The 15,496-nt window shown below is 47.9% G+C and overlaps 1 protein-coding gene across 1 annotated transcript in view; it reads right to left on the bottom strand.

Annotated features, from left to right (window-relative positions):
• LOC121559952 (contactin-5-like) overlaps positions 1–15,496 on the bottom strand; it is a 326,846-nt gene that overhangs the window by 274,230 nt on the left and 37,120 nt on the right. Inside the window, exon 2 of the mRNA XM_045219969.1 lies at positions 11,449–11,652. Coding sequence (XP_045075904.1) covers positions 11,449–11,652 — 204 coding nt within the window. The remainder of the gene's footprint in view (positions 1–11,448; positions 11,653–15,496) is intronic.

Genomic DNA, 15,496 nt, shown 5'->3' with positions numbered 1-15,496 from the left:
CCAGGTCACCTGTGATACAAGTCAGTATTCGATGTCCAGACAAACAAAGAGGTGTCAAAAAGATTTTGCATAAAGCTTACTTCATTATTCAACGCTTTTAATTTTTACTGCATCAAGGATCGCGTACACAGACGTTTCGGTATTCGACGTCCATCCATGTCTGAGGACGTAGGGAGATGACGTGGAAATCGTCCACTAGGGGCAGCAGTGAGCTCTGTTACCTTCAAGTAGGTTTTGGTTTTGCTCGGGCGTTGTGGACGGGGATGACAGATGGGCGTTAGCATCTGCCTCTGGTGCCAATGTTGGAATCCACAGATAGAAAGTTATTTTTGAGATTTCGTTTTAATCCTATCCCAAACCTTAACCCTTACCTTAACCATTCAGAGTTAATGCCTAAAGTTAACCTTAACCTTAAAACCTTGCAACAACTTCGAAATGTGACATTTGAGAAACATGGATGAAGGTCGAATTCTGAGACTGTGAGCCCTAGCTGCGTAGAATTGCATGACATTTTTATAAAAGGCTATTTTTTCTCAGACCTGCAAATACGATGATAGATTCATGCAATGCTTTTACTATAGAGGAAAGCTTTCCTCTCCTACTCTTGTCCACAGTGGTCTGCGAACCCACAACCTTCTGGCCCGCAGCCCTGTGTGCTACCAACATTCCTGCGTTGCCATGTCATGCTTACAGGACGAAGAACAGTTTCTAAAACAGTTTCTAAAACTCCAAGAAGTGAGGGTAAATGGTAGACATGTTTTCATTATTATTTGGGGTATAGGGGAGGGTCACTTGTATTTTTTCAAGCATTCAGGGAGGGTTTAGGTCCAATATGTTTTGCTGAAGGGAGGGCCATCCGTTTTCATTTTAGAGATGTCAGATTATCTCCATGTAACCCTTATTATAAATAACGTTCACTCGCTAAACATTTTCTTTAAAAATACAACCCACTAAAAGCACAGACTGGAGTATAGATTGCAATCAAAACAGTATCAAAATGGATGAGCCATTTATATTAAACAGTGTCTTGCATAAGTTCCCAGCCCCTTGGTTTCTGCACTACATCATCTGCAACACTTTTCCAACTCCAATCTCTCCTAACAAATTAATCTCCCAGTTGGAGCTGTGACACTCTGTCCCTAACACAGGAACTCATCAATCCTGTCTGTCTGTCTAACTGCCCATCTCCTACATTCTCCTCATCTCCCCCCGTTGCGTTGTGAAGGGAAGATCCATGACTGCACCGCAGGGATGTAACAGAGCCCAGATGCCGTGAGGCAGGTTTGATTAAGAGTGAACCAGAGCAGGACAGAGGTGAGGCAACACACAGATCCAGCTTGAGCTTCTAAACCTCTCTGGTAATTACCATCCACCTTCACTGTGGCACAGATGCCAGCGTCTCATTGGTCAGGGGCATAGCTTGCATCCTCCGATTGGTCAGACTCCAGCGGCTAAGGGCAGACACAGCTTGCAGGCCCCGAGGGGTTCAGAGCGAGGTGTGCCAATGTCATTTTCAGCCTTTTAGACACAGATTCTCAGTACATAAGGCAGAGGCTGAATAAGTGGGAGGCTTACCAAAAACTTGCCAAGAAAATGTTTGGTGTAATGGGCTGTACGGCTGAGTGGAGTCTTGTATTAGACACCTTTATGTTCCGGATGAGAGATGCTACCCTCAATACCCTCAGTACCCTCAGTACCCTCAGTACCCTCAATACCCTCAGTACCCTCAGTACCCTCAGTACCCTCAATACCCTCAGTACCCTCAGTACCCTCAATACCCTCAGTACCCTCAGTACCCTCAGTACCCTCAGTACCCTCAATACCCTCAGTACCCTCAGTACCCTCAGTACCCTCAATACCCTCAGTACCCTCAGTACCCTCAGTACCCTCAATACCCTCAGTACCCTCAGTACCCTCAGTACCCTCAGTACCCTCAATACCCTCAGTACCCTCAGTACCCTCAGTACCCTCAGTACCCTCAGTACCCTCAATACCCTCAGTACCCTCAGTACCCTCAGTACCCCGAGCCCACTCTGTACTACAACAACCTCTCCCCAACTTGTAGTTAGAAAACAAACTGCTGTGTAAAGAAGAAGAAGAACCTGAGAGTGATATGATATCTAAACAGGCCTGCCAGCCTGATCACATGACCAGGTCACCTTCTCCTTTTCCATCTTTGTAAATGGAACAATCCAATTTACTATGGTAACGAGTTTAGAGTTCTGTACATCTCTAAGGAGCATTTCACAATAACAAGATTATGCAAATCAAGACCGAAAGAGAGAGAGGAGCTGTAGCTGGAGGGGAGGTCGTGCCTCATACAGTTGAAGTCAGAAGTTTACATCCTCTTAGGATGGAGTCATTAAAACTTGTTTTTCAACCATTCCACAAATTTCTTCTTAACAAACTATAGTTTTGGCAAGTCGGTTAGGACAACTACTTTGTGCATGACACAAGTAATTTTCCAACAATTGTTTAAAGACAGATTATTTCACTTAGAATTCACTGTATCACAATTCCAGTGGGTCAGAAATTTACATACACTAAGTTGACTGTGCCTTTAAACAGCTTGGAAAATTCCAGAAAATGATGGCATGGCTTTAGAAATTTCTGATAGGCTAATTGACATCATTTGAGTCAATTGGAGGTGTACCTGTGGATGTATTTCAAGGCCTACCTTCAAACGTAGTGCTTCTTTGCTTGACATCATGGGAAAATCAAAAGAAATCAGCCAAGACCTCAGAAAAAAAATGGTAGACCTCCACAAGTCTGGTTCATCTTTGGGAGCAATTTCCAAACGCCTGAAGTTACCACGTTCATCTGTACAAACACTAGTACGCAAGTATAAACACCATGGGACCACGTAGCCGTCATACCACTCAGGAAGGAGACGCGTTCTGTCTCCTAGAGATGAACGTACTTTGGTGCGAAAAGTGCAAATCAATCCCAGAACAACAGCAAAGGACCTTGTGAAGATGATGGAGGAAACAGGTACAAAAGTATCTATATCCACAGTAAAAGGAGTCCTACATCGACATAACCTGAAAGGCCGCTCAGCAAGCCACTGCTCCAAAACCGCCATAAAAAAGCCAGACTACGGTTTGCAACTGCACATGGGGACAAATATCGTACTTTTTGGAGAAATGTCCTCTGGTCTGATGAAACAAAAATAGAACTATTTGGCCATAATGACCATTGTTGTGTTTGGAGGAAAAAGGGGGTCCCTTGCAAGCCGAAGAACACCGTCCCAACCGTGAAGCACGGGGGTGGCAGCATCATGCTGTGGGGGTGCTTTGCTGCAGGAGGGTGTTCTTCGGCTTGCAAGGGTCCCCCTTTTTCCTCCAAACACAACGATGGTGCACATCACAAAATAGATGGCATCATGAATAAGGAAAATTATGTGGATATATTGAAATAACATCTCAAGACATCAGTCAGGAAGTTAAAGCTTGGTTGCAAATGGGTCTTCCAACTGGACAATGACCCCAAGCATACTTCCAAAGTTGTGGCAAAATGGCTTAAGGACAACAAAGTCAAGTTATTGGAGTGGCCATCACGAAGCCCTGACCTCAATCCTATAGAAAGTTTGTGGGCAGAACTGAAAAAGCGTGTGCGAGCAAGGAGGCCTACAAACCTGATTCAGTTACACAAGCTCTGTCAGGAGGAATGGGCCAAAATTCACCCAAATTATTGTGGGAAGCTTGTGGAAGGCTACCCCGAAATGTTTGACCCAAGTTAAACAATTTAAAGGCAATGCTACCAAACACTAATTGAGTGTATGTAAACTTCTGACCCACTGGAATGTGATGAAATAAATAAAAGCTGAAATAAATCATTCTCTCTACTATTATTCTGACATTTCAAATTCTTAAAATAAAGTGGTGATCCTAACTGACCTAAGACAGGGAATGTTTACTAGGATTAAATGTCAGGAATTGTGAAAAACTGAGTTTAAATGTATTTGGCAAAGGTGTATGTAAACTTCCAACTTCAACTGTAAATACATGCTGCCGCATCCGCCAACCGCTACCTGCATTCATCAAAACACATTGGGAACCTGGGAACACATTGGGAACCTGGGAACGCATTGGGAACCTGGGAACGCATTGGGAACCTGGGAACACATTGGGAACCTGGGAACGCATTGGGAACCTGGGAACGCATTGGGAACCTGGGAATGCATTGGGAACCTGGGAACGCATTGGGAACCTGGGAACGCATTGGGAACCTGGGAACACATTGGGAACCTGGGAACACATTGGGAACCTGGGAACACATTGGGAACACATTGGGAACCTGGGAACGCATTGGGAACCTGGGAACGCATTGGGAACCTGGGAACGCATTGGGAACCTGGGAACGCATTGGGAACCTGGGAACGCATTGGGAACCTGGGAACGCATTGGGAACCTGGGAACGCATTGGGAACACATTGGGAACCTGGGAACGCATTGGGAACCTGGGAACGCATTGGGAACCTGGGAACGCATTGGGAACCTGGGAACGCATTGGGAACCTGGGAACGCATTGGGAACCTGGGAACACATTGGGAACCTGGGAACGCATTGGGAACCTGGGAACACATTGGGAACCTGGGAACGCATTGGGAACCTGGGAACGCATTGGGAACCTGGGAACGCATTGGGAAACTGGGAACGCATTGGGAACCTGGGAACGCATTGGGAACCTGGGAACGCATTGGGAACCTGGGAACACATTGGGAACCTGGGAACACATTCTCAATGGCCCTCTGAAACCTTGACAATGACAAGCACCTGGGATGCACTAGGTGATGATGGACGGTCCTCTGTGTAGTCAGACGTATCAAAACCCTGAGGTGTGTGTGTGTGTGTGTGTGTGTGTGTGTGTGTGTGTGTGTGTGTGTGTGTGTGTGTGTGTGTGTGTGTGTGTGTGTGTGTGTGTGTGTGTGTGTGTGTGTGTGTGTGTGTGTGTGTGTGTGTGTGTGTGTGTGAGAGAGAGAGAGAGAGAGAGAGAGAGAGAGTCCTCTCTCCAGCACCACCGTCCCTGCCTAGACCCCTGAGAGGCTAGCAGCATAAAATACCTAGCAGCCCATTCACCACTGACCACCATTGATTCAGTTAATTTTATGCAGGAAAGATGATTTCCCTGATGGATGATTTCGTCAAAGCACATTGTCTGTGTGTATGTGCAGATGCAGTCTACTATACTAATAATAAACCTTCCCTGACCTTCCTTCTCTACTGTTCCTGAAACTGTCCCTCTCTACAGAGCTGAGGCCCTCAGCAAAACAAGGGGAACACAACCCCACATCCTTTCAGAAGAATATCTGATTTCATGTTTATGTACACATATTACAGGAAGTGAAATATTAGGTCATTTACAGGTGGCGTGCCTGAGTGCTCATGTATTACAGTATCAAAATCTGCCTTTAGGTTTCCACATGGGAATCACATCATTATGAGAAGCCCTGCTCTTTCATGGAGAGGAGGAAGTCAATGTTGACATGAATGAAACAGTTTTGGAGGTGAAGGAAATAAATGTCATGCCAAATTCAAACTCAAATCTTTCAGTTTCAAAGCTTTCCCTAGGGTCCAGCGTTTGTTTAATGGTCAGGTCATGTTAATCAAAAAATAACAAAAAGCTGTAAAAAACACAGTGCATGATGAAAGGTTCCAGTCTAACCACACTATTGATCCCTAACCCTAACACCTGCTTCATGTTCTATTGATCCATACACTGCACTCACACAAACACCTGCTTCATGCTCTGGAAATGTCAGGCCAAACACCTGGGCATGTCACTTGAACCTGGGCAATGGTTGAATAATTGTCTGGGGCTGATGGGGGTAACGTGTCTGTCTAAAGCTGTAGTCTATAGGGCTGATAGGAGGGATGAGGGTGATGACTCAGACTAGTGTTAGGGCTGATAGGAGGGAGGAGGGTGATGACTCAGACTAGTGTTAGGGCTGATAGGAGGGAGGAGGGTGATGACTCAGACTAGTGTTAGGGCTGATAGGAGGGAGGAGGGTGATGACTCAGACTAGTGTTAGGGCTGATAGGAGGGAGGAGGGTGATGACTCAGACTAGTGTTAGGGCTGATAGGAGGGAGGAGGGTGAAGACTCAGACTAGTGTTAGGGCTGATAGGAGGGAGGAGGGTGATGACTCAGACTAGTGTTAGGGCTGATAGGAGGGATGAGGGTGATGACTCAGACTAGTGTTAGGGCTGATAGGAGGGATGAGGGTGATGACTCAGACTAGTGTTAGGGCTGATAGGGGTGAGGAGGGTGATGACTCAGACTAGTGTTAGGGCTGATAGGAGGGAGGAGGGTGATGACTCAGACTAGTGTTAGGGCTGATAGGAGGGAGGAGGGTGATGACTCAGACTAGTGTTAGGGGCTGATAGGAGGGATGAGGGTGATGACTCAGACTAGTGTTAGGGCTGATAGGAGGGAGGAGGGTGATGACTCAGACTAGTGTTAGGGCTGATAGGAGGGAGGAGGGTGATGACTCAGACTAGTGTTAGGGCTGATAGGAGGGAGGAGGGTGATGACTCAGACTAGTGTTAGGGCTGATAGGAGGGATGAGGGTGATGACTCAGACTAGTGTTAGGGCTGATAGGAGGGAGGAGGGTGATGACTCAGACTAGTGTTAGGGCTGATAGGGGTGAGGAGGGTGATGACTCAGACTAGTGTTAGGGCTGATAGGAGGGAGGAGGGTGATGACTCAGACTAGTGTTAGGGCTGATAGGAGGGAGGAGGGTGATGACTCAGACTAGTGTTAGGGCTGATAGGAGGGAGGAGGGTGATGACTCAAACTATAGTTAGGGCTGATAGGGGTGAGGAGGGTGATGACTCAGACTAGTGTTAGGGCTGATAGGAGGGAGGAGGGTGATGACTCAGACTAGTGTTAGGGCTGATAGGAGGGAGGAGGGTGATGACTCAGACTAGTGTTAGGGCTGATAGGAGGGAGGAGGGTGATGACTCAGACTAGTGTTAGGGCTGATAGGGGTGAGGAGGGTGATGACTCAGACTAGTGTTAGGGCTGATAGGGGTGAGGAGGGTGATGACTCAGACTAGTGTTAGGGCTGATAGGAGGGAGGAGGGTGATGACTCAGACTAGTGTTAGGGCTGATAGGAGGGAGGAGGGTGATGACTCAGACTAGTGTTAGGGCTGATAGGAGGGAGGAGGGTGATGACTCAGACTAGTGTTAGGGCTGATAGGAGGGAGGAGGGTGATGACTCAGACTAGTGTTAGGGCTGATAGGAGGGAGGAGGGTGAGGACTCAGACTAGTGTTAGGGCTGATAGGGGGGAGGAGGGTGATGACTCAGACTAGTGTTAGGGCTGATAGGAGGGAGGAGGGTGATGACTCAGACTAGTGTTAGGGCTGAGAGGAGGGAGGAGGGTGATGACTCAGACTAGTGTTAGGGCTGATAGGAGGGAGGAGGGTGATGACTCAGACTAGTGTTAGGGCTGATAGGAGGGAGGAGGGTGATGACTCAGACTAGTGTTAGGGCTGATAGGAGGGAGGAGGGTGATGACTCAGACTAGTGTTAGGGCTGATAGGAGGGAGGAGGGTGATGACTCAGACTAGTGTTAGGGCTGATAGGAGGGAGGAGGGTGATGACTCAACCTAGTGTTAGGGCTGATAGGAGGGAGGAGGGTGATGACTCAGACTAGTGTTAGGGCTGATAGGGGTGAGGAGGGTGATGACTCAGACTAGTGTTAGGGCTGATAGGAGGGAGGAGGGTGATGACTCAGACTAGTGTTAGGGCTGATAGGAGGGAGGAGGGTGATGACTCAGACTAGTGTTAGGGCTGATAGGAGGGAGGAGGGTGATGACTCAGACTAGTGTTAGGGCTGATAGGAGGGAGGAGGGTGATGACTCAGACTAGTGTTAGGGCTGATAGGAGGGAGGAGGGTGATGACTCAGACTAGTGTTAGGGCTGATAGGAGGGAGGAGGGTGAGGACTCAGACTAGTGTTAGGGGCTGATAGGAGGGAGGAGGGTGATGACTCAGACTAGTGTTAGGGGCTGATAGGAGGGAGGAGGGTGATGACTCAGACTAGTGTTAGGGCTGATAGGAGGGAGGAGGGTGATGACTCAGACTAGTGTTAGGGCTGATAGGAGGGAGGAGGGTGAGGACTCAGACTAGTGTTAGGGCTGATAGGGGGGAGGAGGGTGATGACTCAGACTAGTGTTAGGGCTGATAGGAGGGAGGAGGGTGATGACTCAGACTAGTGTTAGGGCTGATAGGAGGGAGGAGGGTGATGACTCAGACTAGTGTTAGGGCTGATAGGAGGGAGGAGGGTGATGACTCAGACTAGTGTTAGGGCTGAGAGGAGGGAGGAGGGTGATGACTCAGACTAGTGTTAGGGCTGATAGGGGTGAGGAGGGTGATGACTCAGACTAGTGTTAGGGCTGATAGGAGGGAGGAGGGTGATGACTCAGACTAGTGTTAGGGCTGATAGGAGGGAGGAGGGTGATGACTCAGACTAGTGTTAGGGCTGATAGGATGGAGGAGGGTGATGACTCAGACTAGTGTTAGGGCTGATAGGAGGGAGGAGGGTGATGACTCAGACTAGTGTTAGGGCTGATAGGAGGGAGGAGGGTGATGACTCAGACTAGTGTTAGGGCTGATAGGGGTGAGGAGGGTGATGACTCAGACTAGTGTTAGGGCTGATAGGAGGGAGGAGGGTGATGACTCAGACTAGTGTTAGGGCTGATAGGAGGGAGGAGGGTGAGGACTCAGACTAGTGTTAGGGCTGATAGGAGGGAGGAGGGTGATGACTCAGACTAGTGTTAGGGCTGATAGGAGGGAGGAGGGTGATGACTCAGACTAGTGTTAGGGCTGATAGGGGGGAGGAGGGTGATGACTCAGACTAGTGTTAGGGCTGATAGGAGGGAGGAGGGTGATGACTCAGACTAGTGTTAGGGCTGATAGGGGTGAGGAGGTTGATGACTCAGACTAGTGTTAGGGCTGATAGAAGGGAGGAGGGTGATGACTCAGACTAGTGTTAGGGCTGATAGGAGGGAGGAGGGTGATGACTCAGACTAGTGTTAGGGCTGATAGGAGGGATGAGGGTGATGACTCAGACTAGTGTTAGGGCTGATAGGAGGGATGAGGGTGATGACTCAGACTAGTGTTAGGGCTGATAGGGGTGAGGAGGGTGATGACTCAGACTAGTGTTAGGGCTGATAGGAGGGAGGAGGGTGATGACTCAGACTAGTGTTAGGGCTGATAGGAGGGAGGAGGGTGATGACTCAGACTAGTGTTAGGGGCTGATAGGAGGGATGAGGGTGATGACTCAGACTAGTGTTAGGGCTGATAGGAGGGAGGAGGGTGATGACTCAGACTAGTGTTAGGGCTGATAGGAGGGAGGAGGGTGATGACTCAGACTAGTGTTAGGGCTGATAGGAGGGAGGAGGGTGATGACTCAGACTAGTGTTAGGGCTGATAGGAGGGATGAGGGTGATGACTCAGACTAGTGTTAGGGCTGATAGGAGGGAGGAGGGTGATGACTCAGACTAGTGTTAGGGCTGATAGGGGTGAGGAGGGTGATGACTCAGACTAGTGTTAGGGCTGATAGGAGGGAGGAGGGTGATGACTCAGACTAGTGTTAGGGCTGATAGGAGGGAGGAGGGTGATGACTCAGACTAGTGTTAGGGCTGATAGGAGGAGGGTGATGACTCAGACTAGTGTTAGGGCTGATAGGAGGGAGGAGGGTGAGGACTCAGACTAGTGTTAGGGCTGATAGGAGGGAGGAGGGTGATGACTCAGACTAGTGTTAGGGCTGATAGGAGGGAGGAGGGTGATGACTCAGACTAGTGTTAGGGCTGATAGGAGGGAGGAGGGTGATGACTCAGACTAGTGTTAGGGGCTGATAGGAGGGAGGAGGGTGATGACTCAGACTAGTGTTAGGGCTGATAGGAGGGAGGAGGGTGATGACTCAGACTAGTGTTAGGGCTGATAGGTGGGAGGAGGGTGATGACTCAGACTAGTGTTAGGGCTGATAGGAGGGAGGAGGGTGATGACTCAGACTAGTGTTAGGGCTGATAGGGGTGAGGAGGGTGATGACTCAGACTAGTGTTAGGGCTGATAGGAGGGAGGAGGGTGATGACTCAGACTAGTGTTAGGGCTGATAGGAGGGAGGAGGGTGATGACTCAGACTAGTGTTAGGGCTGATAGGAGGGAGGAGGGTGATGACTCAGACTAGTGTTAGGGCTGATAGAAGGGAGGAGGGTGATGACTCAGACTAGTGTTTTCAAGCTGAGCGGTGAAGCTGACTATTCCAGTGGTAGTGGTGAGGGGTTCAGACAGGTATAGTTAGAGGGGGAGGAGAGTCCAGAGAGAGGGGGGAGGAGAGTCCAGAGAGAGGGGGGAGGAGAGTCCAGTTAAAGGGGGGAGGAAGTTCCAGTTAGAGGGGGAGGAGGCTCCAGGGAGAGGGGGGAGGAGGGCCAGGGAGAGGGGGAGGAGGGCCAGGGAGAGGGGGAGGAGGGGCCAGGAAGAGGGGGAGGAGGGTCCAGTTAGAGGGGAGTAGGGTCCAGGGAGAGGGGGAGTAGGGTCCAGGGAGAGGGGGGAGGAGGGCCAGGAGAGGGGGGGAGGAGGGTCCAGTTAGAGGGGGAGTAGGGTCCAGGGAGAGGGGGGAGTAGGGTCCAGGGAGAGGGGGGAGGAGGGTCCAGTTAGAGGGGGAGTAGGGTCCAGGGAGAGGGGGGAGTAGGGTCCAGGGAGAGGGGGGAGGAGGGCCAGGGAGAGGGGGAGGAGGGCCAGGGAGAGGGGGGAGGAGGGCCAGGGAGAGGGGGGAGGAGGGTCCAGGGAGAGGGGGAGGAGGGTCCAGGTAAAGGGGGAAGAGGGTCCAGGGAGAGGGGGGAGGAGCGTCCAGGTAAAGGGGGAGGAGGGTCCAGGGAGAGGGGGGAGGAGGGTCCAGGGAGAGGGGGAGGAGGGTCCAGGTAAAGGGGGAGGAGGGTCCAGGTAAAGGGGGGAGGAGGGTCCAGGGAGAGGGGGGAGGAGGGTCCAGGTAAAGGGGGAGGAGGGTCCAGGTAAAGGGGGGAGGAGGGTCCAGGGAGAGGGGGGAGGAGGGTCCAGGGAGAGGGGGAGGAGGGCCAGGGAGAGGGGGGAGGAGGGTCCAGGTAAAGGGGGAGGAGGGTCCAGGTAAAGGGGGGAGGAGGGTCCAGGGAGAGGAGGGAGGAGGGCCAGGTAAAGGGGGAGGAGGGTCCAGGGAGAGGGGGGAGGAGGGTCCAGGGAGAGGGGGGAGGAGGGTCCAGGTAAAGGGGGAGGAGGGTCCAGGTAAAGGGGGGAGGAGGGTCCAGGGAGAGGGGAGGAGGGTCCAGGGAGAGGGGGAGGAGGGTCCAGGGAGAGGGGGAGGAGGGTCCAGGTAAAGGGGGAGGAGGGTCCAGGTAAAGGGGGAGGAGGGTCCAGGAAGAGGGGTGACCCATGTGAGAAGAGGTGTGAGGGGTTTGAGTCTCACCATCTGTTCTGAGTGTGAGTGGCGTGGGCGGGCTGAGGACCCTGGCGTTGGTCACCGTGTTCTTCACCAGACAGATGTAGCTGCCCACGTCGCTAGGCTGCACCTTGGACACGTACAGGTTGCCCGTTACCTGGGAGATAAACCGCCGGCTGTCCTCGGCAACAATTGACGGGAACTCGTTGAACACCCAGCTGTAGATAATCTCTGGAGAAGAGAGGACAAGATGAACTTGACACACAAGATGAACTGGACACACACACAGACACACACACAGACACACACTCACAGAGATAGATACAGATGAGTCTAATGACCAGAGAAGCCCTAAGGACTCCTAGTCTCATTCATCTGGAGCAGGTGTTAATGTTCTCCTGACTGGCAGAGGGCACCTACAATAACCTTGGGGTTTGGTAATGTTTTATAGTGTCAAGGGGATATATACTACCAATCAAAAGTTTGGACACACCTACTGATTCAAGGGTTTTTCTTTATTTGTACTATTTTCTACATTGTAGAATAATAGTGAAGACATCAAAACTATGAAATAACACATATGGAATCATGTAATAACCAAAAAAGTGTTAAACAAATCAAAATATGTTATATTTGAGATTATTGAAATAGCCACCGTTTGCCTTGATGACAGCTTTGCACACACTTGGCATTCTCTCAACCAGCTTCATGAGGTAGTCACCTGGAATGCATTTCAATTAACAGGTGTGCCTTCTTAAAAGTTAATTTGTGGAATTTATTTCCTTCTTAATGCGTTTGAGCCAAGTCCATATTATGGCAAGAACAGCTCAAATAAACAAAGAGAAACGACAGTCCATCATTACTTTAAGACATGAAGGTCAGTCAATACGGAAAATTTCAAGAACTTTGAAAGTTTCTTTAAGTGCATCACAAAAAACATCAAGCGCTATGATGAAACTGGCTCTCATGAGGACCGCCACAGGAATGGAAGACCCAGAGTTACCTCTGCTACAGAGGATAAGGTCATAGCGCTTGATGGTTTTTACCAGCCTAAGAAATTGCAACCCAAATAAATGCTTCACAGAGTTCAAGTAACAGACACATCTCAACATCAACTGTTTAGAGGGGACTGTGTGAATCAAGCCTTCATGGTCGAATTGCTGCAAAGAAACCACTACTAAAGGACACCAATAAGAAGAAGAGACCTGCGTGGGCCAAGAAACATGAGCAATGGACATTAGACCGGTGGAAATGTGTCCTTTGGTCTGGAGTCCAATTTTGAGATTTTTGGTTAAAACCGCTGTGTCTTTGCGAGACGCGTGTGGGTGAATGGATGATCTCCGCATGTGTAGTTCCCAGCATAAAGCATGGAGGAGGAGGTGTTATGGTGTGGGTGTGCTTTGCTGTTGACACTCTTTGTGATTTATTTAGAATTCATGGCTACCACAGCATTCTGCAGCGATACGCCATCCCATCTGGTTTGGGCTTAGTGGGACTATCATTTGTTTTTAAACAGGATAATGACACAACATACCTCCAGGCTGTGTAAGGGCTATTTTACCAAGAAGGAGAGTGATGGAGTGCTGCATCAGATGACCTGGCCTCCACAATCCCCCGACCTCAACCCACTTGAAATGGTTTGGGTTGAGTCGGACTGCAGAGTGAAGGAAAAGCAGCCAACAAGTGCTCAGCATATGTGGGAACTCCTTCAAGACTGTTGGAAAAGCATTCCAGGTGAAGCTGGTTGAGAGAATGCCAAGAGTGTGCAAAGCTGTCATCAAGGCAAAGGGTGGATATTTGAAGTATTAAAATATAAAATATATTTTAATTTGTTTAACACTTTTTTAGTTACTACATGATTCCATATGTGTTATTTCATAGTTTTGATGTCTTCACTATTATTCTACAATATAAAAAAATTGTTTAAAAAAATGTAAAAACTTGAATGAGTAGGTGTTCTACAACTTTTGACTGGTACTGTATATTTTTTAATATCTCTTTACAATACAATCGAGGTGAGTGCGTTGGAAATGCTTTTGGCAGTTAATCTGCTTCTTTTCTTTGGGTGGCACTGTGTGCTCTTTTTAATGGATGGTGCCCTCTGGGATTCAGGTTGACAAGGGTGGTCTGCCAGTCACCGGGACAACAATCCAACTTGGGATGGGGGAGGTTTTAGCGTGTGGAATAGTAGAGAACAATTGGAGGTTTACTCAGTAGCAGTGCAAATATCATGGTACAGCTACATGGACACTCAATCATTATAGTACTTTCTAATGGTAAGTTTACAAACATATATTATGATAAATAGAATTGAAAATTGTATCTCATTATGGTAAATGGTGAAATAAGTATAGCCAGTTATAATTGTAATGGCTTAGCAGATAATAATAAAAGACGATCAGTATTTACCTGCTAAAAGAGAAGGAATATAATATCTATTGTTTACAGGAAACTCATTCAACAATTCTAGATGAAGTCGTGTGGAGAAAACACTGGGGGGTGAAATATACTAATATCCCATGGGCAAAGAAACTCTAAAGGGGTATTCATAAACAATCAAAGGTTAAAAAGTGTAGGGGAAAAAAGCCATCAAATAATTGGCATATATATTATATATATATTAGTCTTACAGAATTTCCACGTGGGCAAGGATATTGGAAATGTAATCACAGCCTTTTGGATGACAACTTGTTTCTAACCAGGACAGAATAATTTATAACTGACTTTTTCCTACATAACATAGGTACAGCAGATCCACTTATTGTGTGGGAAACTTTTAAATGTGCCTTTAGAGGCGATGCAAATCACTACTCATCTTTAAAAAAAAAAGCAATTTAAGTCAAGTGTAATATATTAGCAAAATAAAGCAAAATGGATGGAAAATGGGGAAAAATGCACTCATTTTGTTTTAAATCTTCAACATAGAAATGCTACCAAAAATAATAGTGCATAATGCTTGGAATTAAAAAGGTATTGTCAGATATTATTCATCCTAATCAGACAGGTCTTTTACATGGACGAAACATTGGAGATAATATAAGGCAAGTACTGGAAACAATAGAACACTATGAAAAATCTGGGAAACCAGGCCTGTTATTCATAGCTGACTTTGAAAAGGCTCAAATTTATATATACAGTGGGGAAAAAAAGTATTTAGTCAGTCACCAATTGTGCAAGTTCTCCCACTTAAAAAGATGAGAGAGATCTGTAATTTTCATCATAGGTACACGTCAACTATGACAGACAAACTGAGAATTTTTTTTTGAGAAAATCACATTGTAGGATTTTTAATGAATTTATTTGCAAATTATGGTGGAAAATAAATAATTGGTCAATAACAAAAGTTTCTCAATACTTTGTTATATACCCTTTGTTGGCAATGACACAGGTCAAACGATTTCTGTAAGTCTTCACAAGGTTTTCACACACTGTTGCTGGTATTTTGGCCCATTCCTCCATGCAGATCTCCTCTAGAGCAGTGATGTTTTGGGGATGTCGCTGGGCAACACGGACTTTCAACTCCCGCCAAAGATTTTCTATGGGGTTGAGATCTGGAGACTGGCTAGGCCACTCCAGGACCTTGAAATGCTTCTTACGAAGCCACTCCTTCGTTGCCCGGGCGGTGTGTTTGGGATCATTGTCATGCTGAAAGACCCAGCCACGTTTCATCTTCAATGCCCTTGCTGATGGAAGGAGGTTTTCACTCAAAATCTCACGATATATGGCCCCATTCATTCTTTCCTTTACACGGATCAGTCGTCCTGGTCCCTTTGCAGAAAAACAGCCCCAAAGCATGATGTTTCCACTCCCATGCTTCACAGTAGGTATGGTGTTCTTTGGATGCAACTCAGCATTCTTTGTCCTCCAAACACGACGAGTTGAGTTTTTACCAAAAAGTTCTATTTTGGTTTCATCTGACCATATGACATTCTCCCAATCCTCTTCTGGATCATCCAAATGCACTCTAGCAAACTTCAGACGGGCCTGGACATGTACTGGCTTAAGCAGGGGGAAACGTCTGGCACTGCAGGATTTGAGTCCCTGGCGGCGTAGTGTGTTACTGATGGTAGGCTTT

Source organism: Coregonus clupeaformis, chromosome 6, assembly GCF_020615455.1.
Source record: "Coregonus clupeaformis isolate EN_2021a chromosome 6, ASM2061545v1, whole genome shotgun sequence".
Classification (NCBI taxonomy): Eukaryota; Metazoa; Chordata; class Actinopteri; order Salmoniformes; family Salmonidae; genus Coregonus; species Coregonus clupeaformis.
The sequence above is the reverse complement of the archived record's forward strand: the minus strand, read 5'-3'. Positions and strand labels throughout refer to the sequence as shown.